General features: G+C 34.8%; 2 protein-coding genes across 7 annotated transcripts; one reads left to right on the forward strand and one right to left on the reverse strand.

The window, feature by feature from the left end:
• Window positions 1–1010: 1010 nt before the first annotated feature.
• LOC111007210 (ubiquitin-conjugating enzyme E2 5) lies at window positions 1011–5494 on the reverse strand. Of its 4 annotated transcripts, none has more exons than XM_088125489.1 (8): window positions 5007–5494; window positions 4814–4863; window positions 3614–3682; window positions 2831–2910; window positions 2102–2216; window positions 1949–2001; window positions 1540–1668; window positions 1011–1404 (listed from the first exon to the last, which is right to left on the reverse strand). In XM_088125489.1, the coding sequence occupies exons 1-8, from the start codon at window positions 5211–5213 to the stop codon at window positions 1343–1345; spliced, it is 765 nt and encodes a 254-aa protein (XP_087981615.1). In that variant the 5' UTR covers window positions 5214–5494; the 3' UTR covers window positions 1011–1342. The 4 variants fall into 4 exon arrangements, with proteins under 4 accessions (XP_087981615.1, XP_087981614.1, XP_022135179.1 ...); XM_088125488.1 differs by having other exon boundaries at window positions 1011–1400; window positions 5007–5443; XM_022279487.2 differs by lacking the exon at window positions 4814–4863 and having other exon boundaries at window positions 1011–1400; window positions 5007–5146.
• Window positions 5495–10816: 5322 nt separating this feature from the next.
• Window positions 10817–14541, forward strand: LOC111006918 (rac-like GTP-binding protein ARAC8). 3 transcript variants are annotated; one of them, XM_022279022.2, is made up of 9 exons: window positions 10822–11292; window positions 11442–11535; window positions 11936–12023; window positions 12132–12241; window positions 12361–12424; window positions 13478–13542; window positions 13659–13724; window positions 14034–14131; window positions 14292–14541. In XM_022279022.2, the coding sequence occupies exons 2-9, from the start codon at window positions 11500–11502 to the stop codon at window positions 14329–14331; spliced, it is 567 nt and encodes a 188-aa protein (XP_022134714.1). In that variant the 5' UTR covers window positions 10822–11292; window positions 11442–11499; the 3' UTR covers window positions 14332–14541. The 3 variants fall into 3 exon arrangements, 2 of the variants coding, with proteins under 2 accessions (XP_022134714.1, XP_022134713.1); XR_002600927.2 differs by having other exon boundaries at window positions 10817–11535; window positions 13979–14131; XM_022279021.2 differs by having other exon boundaries at window positions 10823–11535.
• The last annotated feature ends 46 nt before the right edge of the window (window positions 14542–14587 follow it).

The following is a 14587-nucleotide window of genomic DNA, read 5'->3' on the forward strand; positions in this document are numbered from 1 at the left end:
ACAAATAAAAACAATCTAAAAGCTCTGATTCATAGGTCAAAAATGAAATATATATAAATTTTTTTTTCTCTGGAAAAAAGAGGAAATTTTCTTCATTTGGCTTAACTCCCCTAGAAATCACCCTTTAATTAAATAGCAACATATTAATACAAACTACAAAGATTGATGAGGTAGAATGTGTGATCTAATGCAAATTTAAAATAAGGCATTATAGAGAGAGTTTGGCCAATTGAATTCACCATGGGAGCAATGAGAAAGATGATAATGGAGACGATTACCCACATTGAAATCCAACCTTTATTCGGGTGTGATAGCTTAGTTTTCTCCGGTGTCACGAAATGATTGAGAACTACAAGGGAAATCCTTCCTTCTTTTCTTCAAACAGAATGGAGAAAAGTAGAATGAGGGTGGAAAAAATTCAATATCATTTCGTTTACTTAATGAGGTTTGGCTAAATTTCTTCATAAAACTAAAAGAAACGCCAGTTATGTTCAGGATGGTCTCATTCAAAAGGACCTATGAAAGAGACAATAGTAAAAAATCAAACCAAATCAAGTGGCTAGTTACAAACAATACGAATACAAACAATAACGAGACCAAACCAAATCAAGTGGCAAGTTACAAACAATACGAACACAAACAATAACTAGACTAAGGTGCTAGTCTCGAAGATTGTTGACTGATAATCAATCAAAATTCTAGACGATTAGTCGAATGCGAGTGAGCGATAAGCTTTCCCCATTCGCTAGGCATTTTCCTATTGATTTTGTGACCCTTTGTGTTGGCTTGTGAATGCCAATGAAGAAGATTAGGCCTTCTGAGGATGGTTCACAACACTTGGCAGTTTTTTGTGGCTATTAACAATGAACTTGGTTTCCCAACTCAGTAAATCTACCAATGGCTTCTCAACTTTTAAGTTTTAAGAATCTTTTGGCAGTGTTTCTTCATATACCAATGGAATCTCATTGGACCCAGAAATGATGTTCTTGCATTGCCCAAAAAGCTACATCTGAAGTAATCTCATGCAGTCTATTTCATTAACTGATAAAATATTGTGAACTTGCTTTATGTCCTCTACTGGACTGCTTTTACATATGAAGTCATTCCAATACAGCATTGCCATGAAAATCTAAGAATCATCTAAAACTTTGATGGGGCATTTCCAATATAATCATACAACCAGTAAAAATATAGAACGACAAACATGTAAATTAAGTTGCTTCTGCTAAATGGAGAAATGATTTAGGTATAGTGCCATGCTTCAAGTTATGGATCTGCATGTCCAGCAACATCATCGTCGCTTGAACCGCTATCATCGTTGCTGATTTCATCCTCTTCACTCTCATCTTCTGCCGTGCATTTGATGCCGTTCTCCTTCTTCGCATATCTTTCGCAGTACTCTGTCTCCAGCACGAAATTAGATAAGCAGAGTTATCATTTAAGAAAAAAATGATATTTTTCTTTGAAAATCATCAAAGTTGAATGGACAAAAAGTTGAGGTATAGGATTAGAAAAGTTGATCAGTGAGAAATATTTTACCTTTAACTTTTTCATCATACTGCTTCCGGTCCTTCATCATAAGCGATGCTGCATCGCCGTTAAGAGGATCTGAAGGATTGGGATAAAGGAGAAGCTGGGGAAGAAAAACTTCAAAAACGTTCAAAAGATCTGCAGAACCCCAAAAAAGGGCTGTATGTGTAAGAATACAAACGTATGCAAACCCAAATAGAAGTAAAATGAAAGAAAAAGGGGCCAGTTTTTTAGTTCTATATTTGGGAGTCAGAATGCATTTCATATGATCCCATGGACGTTAAGTTATAATTCCAAACATACAAAAAGCTATTTTACAATAACCATCTTATCACAGAACACGTAAGCAGAAAATGCTCTGGAATCTAGAATAAGTGTTAATGAATGTTTAGTGAGGATGGAGGTGGCAGATAATTACCGAACATCGGACTCCAAGACTGATTAATCACATCCAAGCACACAGAACCCGATCTGCAGGTACAAATTGCACATAAAATACTTTGCTAGGAATAGGTGAAGCATTTTGATCGTTTTCATTTGATGGTTATAAGAAGAAAATACACTTTCTTACAGTTCATCAACATTTGGGTGGAATATCTTGTTCACAAAACCAATTGAAGGAGACTTGTATGGATATGCATCAGGAAGCTCAACACGGATTTTCCAAACGCCGGCTTCATATAAGCCTGCAAGGATCATGAAACTTGTGTAAGAAAATACTTATCAGATAATTATTTGCTTGTAATGCTCTAGTGCCAAATGTGGTGAAGAATAATTCGTTAAATGGGAGAAATATGAAAACATGAAGCTAAACTAGATACATATAATGTCTCCAATTATCATTTCCTTGTAAATGAAACCAAAAAGTTTATCACTAGTCAGAGTTTGAAGTCGTCTATAGTCCATACTGTATACCTTTCAGAGCTAAGTGGAATCCGAATAGTAACTAAACCTCATGCTGATGTACTTTCACAATCTTTTCACAGCCAAAAGCACAGTTTTCTTCATGGATTAAAACTCTTTTGGAACAGGCTGCAGACCTTACCAATGTTAAGTGAAACGGTAAACAGAAGTGTCCATATATTACAACACAGTAAAGCAGACGAAACAACTCATTTCAAGGATAGATTTTCAGGAGACTCCAAATAACATAAAAGAATTAGCTTTAGACTGCCAGCAAGTTGGCTTAATTGTTCATTTGCAATCCAAATAATGCCCCAACACACCCACAAACGAATAATTGCTACTCCATCAACGACTACGAAATGCATATTGGAGAGAGGTGAAAGTCGAGCAATACTTTCTTTGGGACCATGGAACTCCACATTGAATTCATTGAGTCCATCATTTATCATCTCCACATTGTAGTCACTCATCATCCTGGACAACATTAGCCAGAACCACCAGATAAACCAACAAAAACTTATGTAGCCATCGTTGTTGCATAAATCAGTAATAAAAATTTCAAAGATATTTAATCATACAATATGAGGAATCTAATTCATGTTACTACACAGTAATCTAATCACCCCTTAAGAGAACGCCAGTTCCAGATAACACACCTATTCTATAGCTCTAGTAATGGTCTATGGACATAACAGTGAACAAATTAAACTCAAACCTGAAACCACCCCAATTTTAGCTAGGCCAGCAACCCCAAAATGTTATCTAGCCCATAACAACGATTTGATAACCACTACTTCCACTGCAACCATGATTACAACCCCAAGCATGATCACTATCAGTCATAGCTCACTGCATGAGGAGCAATAAACAAACTACATTTGCGAGCATTGAACTAACCTAACTTCATATGATAAAAGGCACAAGAGGTTATTCTAAATGACAACTATAAATGTTTAGAAATCCAGAAAAAGAATATTGCAAGCATCAACACATGATTAGCCATGAGATGTTAATGAGCCCTGCTCCGTAACAGAAGATGAGAAGTTCTTTTTCACATCATCTTTTTGGTTGTTCGAAAGGCTCATAAACAGCCGTCCCAAGGCCACCCAAAACAGCCACAATAGCCAATGACTCAAACAAGATTAGGAAATCTAAATAAATAACAAGGGCATCTTACAATTTCATGACATCCATTTCTCTCCTTTTGCTTGGAGAAGACATCTTGAAAGAGCTGCACTTCCAAAATCTGCACCAAATTCATACTCTTGAACATTATATTTTAATTATGGAGTTCACATTTTAGATGTAAAGAAATGAAGAGAGAGAGAGAGAGAGAGAGAGAGAGAGAGAGAGAGAGAGAGAGAGAGAGAGAGAGAGAGAGAGAGAGAGAGAGAGAGAGAGAGAAACACTGTGCAATAACTAAGTTTTCACTTAAGCCAGAGATTGAAAAATATCCAAGGGAGCAGGAATGGGAATGATTGAGACTAAATCTTATAATAATGAAGAGTCGAAGACACTCGCTAGTACACTAAGCAAAAAATGAAAGCCTAACTATGAGCAGTGAATAAATCCCATACCACTAGTATAGACAATCGCACAAGGTTTTGAGATTTTCTTTCCTTTTTGAAAGTATCAGCATCATTATAGGCAGTTGGTACACAGACTCGTACACCACTCTTGATCAACTTGTCATATTCCTATATATTTCTACATGCTACATTCAAGACTTGCACATCTTCTTTCATATATTGAGTCATATCACTAACAATAAATGGTACAACGTATTTATGTCCTAGAAAGTTTATACAAATGAAAATCTGGACGTAGTGAGCTGCGGAAGTAGCCAGTCTTATCAAATTCCAGAAAAGGATATAATATCATTGAAATTGTTGCATTTATAATCCAGAACAAGCCTGCCTCTGAAGTCCATGAGTCAAACATCAATCACCATAAAATGTTAAAATGAGGATTAGTTACTGACTGTTCCAACAACTCCCATATTGTTCTGATTTATAGTTCACTCACCACTAAATAAAAACAAGCCATACAACTAATAATGATCAAGAAGGAAGAGTTAGAATCCTGGATTCATTTACCTAATGAGAAACTAGAGAAAGGATACTATATCCGCTGACTAATAAAAGCAAATATTTAAAAGGCCTGGTGGGGATCAAAATATGATCGGAACAAGGCAATGTCTGGTGTGTGATGATCCCACGCCAAACAGCTAAATCTGCAATCCTTTCTCCTCGTGATTACCAGAAGGACAAAGGGTAACTAAAATGCTGTATCCTCCACTAACAAAACCAATTCGCACGATCCCATATTTCTTCCCCATTTCTATAAGTTTCATCTAATCATCACAAAAATCGCTTACGAGTTAACCAACACAGGAAGAAGAATTCGCATAAACTTCATCCGGAGGCCCTGAGGCACGTTCAGAAAGAAGAAATAAGAAGATCTGTAGACTAAAGACATGTGAAGCCCCAAATTGACAGAAATTAATACAAACACATACATTCAGAGATAAAAAGGAAAAAAAAAAGAAAGAAAAAAGATGGGTGTCTTACAAGAACCAGAGAAATTAGGCGCCGCGTGAAGCCCGCTCCACAGGACGATGGTTGAATTGTAGTGGGTAAAATGGAGAGTCCCGTGAACCGAACGGAAATGAGGAGCGGAAAGAGGATAACAGAGAAGGAAAAGATGGGTGAGAGAGAGAGAGAATATATATAGGGAAGAGATTGAATTGGGGGGTTGAATGTGGAGGAGATGCACATGTTGGAAAAAGGACTCCGCTACGTGGCAGAGTAAAGCTTTCCGGTAACTCTGGTTTGTGGGGTTATGGTTACAATTTTCCTCTCTCTCTCTCTGTATAGCCATTGCCATTACAGCCTCCATCGCCTTTTCTCAACTTTGAAAGTGGGGTTTTCCTCTTTCTTCTTCCGACCCACGTCCTGCCATGGCCGTCCCAAGCTTCACTGTCATGTGTCATCCAATCCACAACCACCATCACCGTCCATACTCGAACATTGCCTATTTTTGCTGCTCCACCGAGAAGGATTGGATCATTGATGGCTGCTACCCATTATCGCAATTGGCAATATTATGGGTTCAGAATCCAGCCATTGGGTAAGGCAAGATGCCCATTATTTATTTCAACAGTAGCCGATTTTGAGTTCTTTGGTTCATGTCATGCATTTCTGTGAGCTAGTTTCAAAACCTGAAAGTTTCATTCTAAAATTGATGATTATTAATCATTTGTCGAAAATTGTGAAGAAAAATGAAAAAGAAAAAATATTAGGCAACAAAAGTAAATAGACTAGAAGAATGAAAAAATTTATTACTTGAAAAGGACATAGGATGAAAAGTCCAATGTTTTGTCTAGAAAAAAGAGTTTGTTTAAATTTTAAATTAACAAACTACAGAAAATTATTATAGAAATTTAATTGGGTGTTCAAAGTTCAGATATTTAATTTAGCTGAGAACAATTCTAATCGACATTGGCTAGTATACCCAAAGAATTAACCAATATAGGCATTCGATGGTCATCGAGGAAGTAAAAAAGTGAATGAAATTAAAATCTTATATTAATCACCTATCCTATAGTTAGACGATATGAGATTAGGAAATATTGAAAAGATCGTAATGGAACACATTTCGAATATTTGTTGATGAAATGTACTAAAAATACCCAACTTTAGGATGGCATGACCATCAAAAGCTTCATTGTCAATCGCCATCACCATCGACACTATCACATTGGGTTGGGTTCATAATTCAGCCAATTAGCTCAAACAAGAAGCCCACATGAACAACAACTCACACTGTTCCACTTTTATCGATGATGGTTTGAAGTGACCATAATTGGAAGTTATGAATCTAAAAAATACTGCAAAAGATTTAGAATGACCATTAATGTCAAAGGAAATCACTTCTCTTTTCCCTTGGGAAAAGTTATTCTATGATTGTATGACTTGATAATAGAATCGGAACGACCGACACGTGTCTACATTGTTAAATTTACAGGCAATTCAACAGTTGGTTGACTTTAGCTAATAACTGTGAGAGGAGGGGAGGCTTTCATGTTTTGTTGCAATCAATTGCTCATTCATGTGAAAAAAATGCCAAAATGTGGTTTTTGTTGGCACAAATGAAGATGCAACAAACAACTCCTTTGGTTTTCTTTCCCATGTATGAAGTTGAGAGGCTTAGGCAGGCCACTGCTCAGCTCTCTTGTATGAACAATATGGTTCAGTGATGCAGTTTGATCCGTCTGAGAGGCCATTGGATTTAGTTTCGAAAGTCTAATTTTGATATCCCATAGTAGTAGGCAGTGCCAACCATAAGAGCCACCGTAGCGTCTTCGACAGCCACCCGCTTATCCCAAGTGAGAGTTGCCTAGCCGGAAACTAATTAAGCCTACTGCTTTTTTTTCGATAACTGGGAATCAGAACTTTAGTCCCCTACATTCAGAGGCCACTTGCACCCGCCACAAAGCCTGAACTTGGGAGACATGAAAGTTTCTATTTTCTTTTTTTTTTTTGTAATAATTAAGCCTGCTGTTAGAACTCCAGCTGTGATAAGTGAACCTGAGGAAGTAAAATTGTAAAGAAGAAAAAGGGTACGAGGAGCCATTAACCATTCAAAACTTCACAAAAGCCTAGCCAAGATACAGCACACAGCAAATAAAAGAGAATGAGAAGCCAAAACTTCACAATAATCCAGCCAAGATAAAAAACAAGTCAAAGAACAGAGTGTGAGGGAGCCATTAAGCCTTCCAAACTTCAAAACAGGCCAGCCAAGATACGGCACACAGAAAATAAAAGAGCATGAGGAGCCATTAACTCTTCAAAACTACATGTTAATTCAGCCAAGATACAAGTACAACACACATCAAAGAAAAGAGTATGAGGAGCCATCGACCCTTCAAAACTTCATATAATCCAGCCAAAATACAACACGCATCAAAGAAAAGCCTACGAGGAGGCCTTAACCCTTCACAACTTCATACAGTCCGGCCAATGTATAGCTCTACAAATGCTAGATGTGTCTATCAAGGGGATATTACATAATGCATGCTAGTCAGTTCCATCAATTCAATTGCAGTACTTAGGAAGGAAATTCAGGTGCCCCTTAACTCCCAAAAAAATGATCTCTAAGTTTCTGAAATAGAAATCAAATGGGCAAGAGCAAGAATTAAGCCTTGTACTCACAAATCAGCTCCAATACTGTTGAATCTTGAATTCAATGAAAAACCAAAATACGAAATGCCGCAAATTTAAACCGCCAACGTAAATTTACTACATTATTCAAGAAAACAAAAACGAGAGAATTAAGCGTGTGCTGTTACCAATAGAAACCAGGGTCCAGAGGGTTCCTAATGCGCTTCTTCCCATCAAAGAATTCGTCCAAATTGGGTTCTGCTGTAACCATCTCTAAATTGACAGTTGTTTGAAATCGGAGAATCAGAAATTAATGTCGATTTGATGCAGCAGGCAGCAACCATAACCACTGGAAGAAAATCAAATTGGGAGAAGAAATGCCCTCCATCCTCCAGGGCCCGACGAACCCACATTTCATATCCTATTTAGGGTTTCGAAATTGGGCCAATTTGTCGAAAGCCATTTTGTGAGCCCAGACCAGGAAGAAATTTAAATGGATATTCATTGTTTAAAATATAAAAAATATATATGTATATTTATAAACACAATATTTAGGTTAAAAAATATTTTGGTCTATCTTCTCTCATTTGAAATAATCATTTAGCACGTAAACTTTTATAATTCATAAACTTTAATTTGTAACAATTTGGTCCTCACATCTTCAAATTGATAATAATTTAGTTCAGGATGTAATAATATAATCTTTGTAGTTTAAAGTTTGTAACAATTTTTTTTAAAAGAACAGAAAAAAAATTTGTAATAATTTAGTCTTTATTGTAAAAATATTTTAAATATTTAATAGAGTTTCTTGTCTATGTAGATCTGATAAAAAATCGATTGCATTTATAAATTACAAATACTAAATTGATATATAAAAAAAATCGACACTTAATTTTAATGAGACTTTCATGATACGGATTAAATTGTTATATATTAAAATTCATGAATTAAATTGTAACCAATTTAAAAGTATAATGATTAAATCGTTACAAGTTATCGGTTAGAGACTAAATTGTTAACTCATTGAAAATACAGGGACCAAAACTATTTTTAACCAATATTTTTAAAGAATAAATATGAATATGTTATTATTATTATTTTTTTTTTTTTACAAAAATCGTTGCAGCTAATTGAAGTTGATTTTATGCGATTTTTTTTAGTACAGGATTTTATGCAATAATTGTTCACTTATGTAATTGATTTTTATCTAAATATTGATTAACTACAATCATAATAATTATCCACTAAGTGATATTGATGGGCTATAACCATAATAATCCTTGGCTATTATTTTTTAATTTTTGTTATATTTACAATCATTTTTAACATATAATATTTAATAATTCTTCTCAATCACATTAGATCTGCAACAATCTTATATCTTAGGATTTTTATATAAATAATTTATTCATGAAGGGGTTCAATATTAATATGCTCAAATAGAAAAGTAATTCTTTGAGGTACATTTGAAAACAAATCTTAGACATAAATCGTTAAATTAGAGTTTAGGGTTTAGGGTTTTGTATGTTATATTTATTTTTTAACATTCAGTATACATTTTATAAGTCAAAAAATGATAAAACAATGCATTTACTTATATTATGAGAAAAATGGAAAAAAAAAACAAGAAATAAGAAGTTTGATTTTTTTTTTCAAAATGTATACACAATTTTAAAAATGTTTCTTGAATACGAGAAAAAAAATAAAAATATTTCCAAACTTTTATGTCTAAAAGATTGGAAATAAAAAATATGAATAGTACTATACGAGCTTTAATTAATTTTGAAACTAAACTCTAAAGTTTGAATGAAAAAACTTTAGTGTCGTCTACTCATAATGATTATTAGGGAAAATAAAAAATAAACTTAGGCATCACAACTCATCCAAAAGGGCCACATTTGCATGATTAATCCTTAAGGTTAGGATTTTCTTAAAATTTTAAATTAATTAATTAATTAGTTGTATTTAATTTTTTTTTTCTTTTTCCATTTTGGTTGGGTAGCTCTTGGCTATTATGTTTGCTTAATCTTTACTTATTCCTTCAACCGAAAGTTTCCAATAATTCCAAAATTGTTTGGTTGTAGGATTTCCTTTTTAGCCTTCAAGTTTTAATACTAATAATACAAAATAGCTTACATCCCTATTTATTACTTCAAAATTTTATAATTCTTTTCTTTTTCTTGCATTAATTTATTTTATTATGCATTCTTTAACTAAAATTTTAAACTTGGTATGTATTGTATTTTGACTATTTCACATGATTGGGGATAAAATATTTACCTATGATATGAAATATATACTATAATAACATGTAATTTAAGGATTTTATAATGTAATTTGTCAATTTATTTAGATCACGGATTTGACTTTAGTTCATTATGGTTCAGGTACATTTAAAACGTTTATTTTAGTTCTTGTAGTTTCAACTTTTATTTTATTTTAATTATTCTTTGTACTTTCAAAATTTTTATTTTACTCTCTTCATTTTTATTTTAAAAACTTGTATTAAAAATTGTACAAACAGATATAAAAAAATGATCACTTCTCAAAAGTAAATGAACGAAAACGAATGTATCAAAATTACATAGCTAAAATGCAAAAGTTGAAAGTACTAGTATCAAGTTATACTTTTTAAAAATATATAAATCAAAATGAACTAAAGGCTAAAAAGATAATACTTATTTATTTATTATTATTATTTTAGTGAAACTCCAATTAATAAATTATCTGACATTTAGAGCTAACTTGGACCACACCACCCTCCCTTTTCTTTCTTTTGGAAAGGAAAAGGAAAGATAAAAGATATATAAATATATATATCATTTTGGAGGAAGATTTTAGAAATATATGCTGTGGTCCTAGACTTTTCAATTGATATAGTTCTTTTAAGAGGGTGGAAAAAGAAAAAAGAAAAAGCAAACATCAAACTTGATAATTTGATTTAACGGTCAAGATACTTTACTCATTTCTCGAAGTATTAAAAAAATTTAAAATATATTTTACACGGTCTTTAAAATTATGACAATAAATATAATGGGAAAATTATCTTCAAAAATTTATTTATCTCCTTGATATCAGTTCGAAATACAATTCTTTGAAACATATAGATAAAAATGAGATAGTAAACTTTATCTGCAAACAATTGATACAGAAAATCATTTTTTATGAAATAAAATTTCTTTTTGATCGAATAAATTTAAAAGGAAGGAAAAAAGGAAGACAATCTCTCTCTCGAATGGCGTTTGTCATAGATAGAAGCATTCTGTTTTGATAAAAAGAAATGGGGTTTCTTTGGTTTTGTTTGTTTGTGTGTAGAAACCAGAATTTTTGATTGGGTAATGAAAGGAAATGGGTATTTCTTGTTGATGGAAATGATTCATATCAACATACCAAAAAGACGACTTTTCTGAAAAAACTCCCACACCTAAACACAGGGGAAAGGGAGGGGAAAAGGGCGCATTAAATGATGAAAACTGATACGATCTGATGTGAATTACGATATAAGCTCGAAATCAAATCCAAACCCCAATTTGCCATTGCCAGCCGAAAAGAAACCCAATTAGCAACCAGAAAAAAGGGAGAGCGGGGGAGGAAAGAGTGATTTAGTGAGAATCATGTGATTTTCCACTCTCTGCCTCGCGACTCTCCTCTTTTCTCTCTCTTCCTCCTGAATCAAAAAGCCATAGACGGCTCTGTAAACACCAACCCAACCCCATTTTGTTTGTTTGTTTTTTCTTTTTGTTTTTTTGCGTGTAGCAATTTCCTTTTCTGAACGGTTTTGGAGTCTGAGGGCTTCTTCTTCTTCTTTTTGCCATCTGGGTTTTGTTTTTCAATGGCTTCCAGTGCTTCAAGGTTCATCAAGTGCGTCACGGTCGGAGATGGGGCTGTGGGGAAGACCTGCATGCTCATATGCTATACCAGTAACAAATTCCCCACTGTATGTTCTTCTTTCTATGAAAAGATTCATCTGGGTGCCTTAATTTTGAATGTTTTCTTAGTTTATACCGCTTTCTGGGTCGTTTTTGTTTCATAGTTTCACCTTCCCTGCCGCTTACTCGTTCTGTGTTTCTCATGATTGTGGGTTCCAATTGCTCTCTTTCCATTCTGACTCCTAATGCAGTTATTTCTTGGGAGTTTCTTTGGTTTTCTTGTATATATACGGTTCTTGTCTTCAGATTCTAGTCTAATTAACAGTGGTTCTTGCTTCTTCTCCTTCAATGGAGGGGGAAATTTTGTTGGCACTGGTGTTGTGATCATAATTGCTTGTGGTTGCTGGTGTTGTGATCATAATTGCTTGTGGTTTTTCAACAGAAAACATAATCAGTTGTGTTTATCAGGATTACGTACCAACGGTGTTTGATAATTTCAGCGCAAATGTGGTGGTTGAAGGCACCACCGTCAATTTAGGCCTCTGGGATACAGCCGGTACACCCCCTTCTTGCTGCCTTGAAACAAGCCTTGAAGTTGTATCATTCTGTACTGTTCATAGAAATTTTAGGATATTGAACTTGGCTTTGGTTATATTGCATACAGGTCAAGAAGATTACAATAGGTTAAGGCCATTGAGTTACAGGGGAGCTGATGTTTTCATCATTGCCTTCTCGTTAGTTAGCCGAGCGAGTTACGAAAACGTAGTTAAGAAGGTGAACTGAACTAATCTAAGTTTTTTTTTCCTTTTATAATTTGACGTGATAAATGTGTGGCATCTCTATCATCTCCATGTTTGGAACTTGTAATTTCTCATGGTTTGGTTCTTGGTCAGTGGATTCCGGAGCTTCAACATTATGCACCTGGTGTTCCGGTGGTATTGGTTGGCACCAAATTGGGTAGGCCATCCTTTTCTGATTGTAGTTGACTCTAGATATTTGTTGCATTTGTTTCAAATTTTATTCTTTTCTCTTTCTTTCTTTTACTGAAGCAGTAGTGATGAGGTACATAGAAGTATAAAAGTATAACCAAAGCAAATATTATCTTCTTTTTCTTTTTTTATTTTTCTTTTCATTTGAATTGGTTGAAAACAAAGGATGAAGTGGAGAAGGGGTTGCCTAAACTAGGAATGCTTGCAAACAGGAAAATCCTTGACAAGGGACCTTTGATACTTTTGTTTAGAGTGCTTCCAAAGGGCGGGTCCCTTGTGGGTTTTGGATGGGAGTTCAGCTCAAGGTCCTGGTTCAGGCCTCCGAACGGTATGCTGCTTAATTAGAGGAAAAAAACTTTATTGTCTCTCGGAGCTGGTGTACGAGCGTGCAGAGTCTCGCTATAAGTTAGTGGAATGGGGTAGGATACCACAGATATTTAAAAAGAAGTGGTGCTTGCAATGTTTGAATTATTGAGAGGACCAGAATACATGTCTTGCAGATGAGTTAAAATTCTGTAGGGGGGCCAACAATAATACAGGTTGTAGGTGCAGCGAAGCATGGTCATATCAAGAGAAGAGCTACACGGGTTCTTGGAAGATACTTTTTCCCGCTCCATCACGAAGGAAATCTATGTAAAGAGTTTAGCATTTGATTCCTGTTGAGAATTGAGACGAGGGCCTGTTTTAGCTGATTGTTTAGTAGTCAACTTGACCAGGTCCCAAATCTACAAAGCCTTAATAATTGCATAGGCACTGGGGAGCCCTACTTGGTAAACAGTGGGACTACCAAAGAAAATTTACTGCAATATTTAGCATGAACGTTCACTTTTGTGTTCTTATATGCACCCAGCATCACAAAATTCTTGGCCTGAATGCTGTTGCTGTTGAATACTGATTCTTCGAGATATCGTCAATTGATGCAAATGATTAACTGTGTTACTGTACAAGCTATTATCCTGATTTGCTTCTCACTTCAGAACGAGAATTGTCGATTAACTTTGGGATCATTATTATTGCTTAGATCTTAGAGAGGACAAATTCTATTTGGCAGATCATCCAGGATTGGAGCCTGTAACCACTTTACAGGTGAATATTTTCCTTGTTTAATATTTTAGCTTAAAGAAGGGGAAAGTAGGCTGCTTGCTTTGAACTCATGATTATAATAAACTTTAACCCTAGCATCTATTGTCGGATCTAATCAGGGCGAGGAACTCCGGAAACAGATTGGTGCCATGAATTATATCGAATGCAGCTCAAAAACCCAGCAGGTACTCAGTTTACTATAGAGATTATCTCATTTGTGACGAAATACTTCTTTGTAAGTATTGTAATAAAAGATTTGGCCACCTACCAACTTGAAAAAATAATGAGCGAGTCGTTATGATCATGATTCATGGAAAACTCTGTAGAAAATTTCATCTCAACTCCATTTCGGATTACAGCCGAATGAGATTAGTGTACAGAATTATGATAATGCAGTATTAGCATACAGTTTACTATTAACAGAACTTGTGCAATGCAGCCTGGTAGTGTTCGGTTTTGTGTCGTTGATTTGGATGGTTTAATCGCTATTGCAGAATGTGAAAGGAGTTTTTGATGCAGCAATAAAGGTGGTAATCAAGCCACAACAGAAACAAAAAGAAAAGAAAAGGCGCCGCCGCCATGGTTGTCTGCTGTGAGTTCTCTTATTGATCACTCTAATTTACACATTACATCGTGACCCAGAGATTATATTCAAGAACAGTTTGAGTCCGTTCGGGTTTTTTCGGTTTTTTGTTACTGCATATGAATTATCTGTAACATAATGTTTCGTCCCTTTGGCTTCTTAAACGCAGAAATGTGTTGTGTGGAAGAAATCTTACGAGGCAAAGTTGAGAGCAGCTTTATAACAAAACAACAGAGGGTTGTTTGGAAGCTAGGAAATATGTTGCAGCGAAGCTTATAATATTAGTAGCTTTTTTTTTTCTTTTTCAAATGTCTGATTTGTATTCGCTCTATGGTTCTTTTAGTAACTCGTTGTATACAATTATTTTGGGGACAGAATATGGTTTCTCCATTTGATATATTGTAAAATAATTACTCAAATCGGCTACTACCTTCTAAACAACAAACACCACTCTTCCAAAAGGCA

The sequence above is a fragment of the Momordica charantia genome (genome assembly GCF_013281855.1).
Source record: "Momordica charantia cultivar OHB3-1 chromosome 6 unlocalized genomic scaffold, Mcharantia_2.0 BLBB01000006.1, whole genome shotgun sequence".
NCBI lineage: Eukaryota > Viridiplantae > Streptophyta > Magnoliopsida > Cucurbitales > Cucurbitaceae > Momordica > Momordica charantia.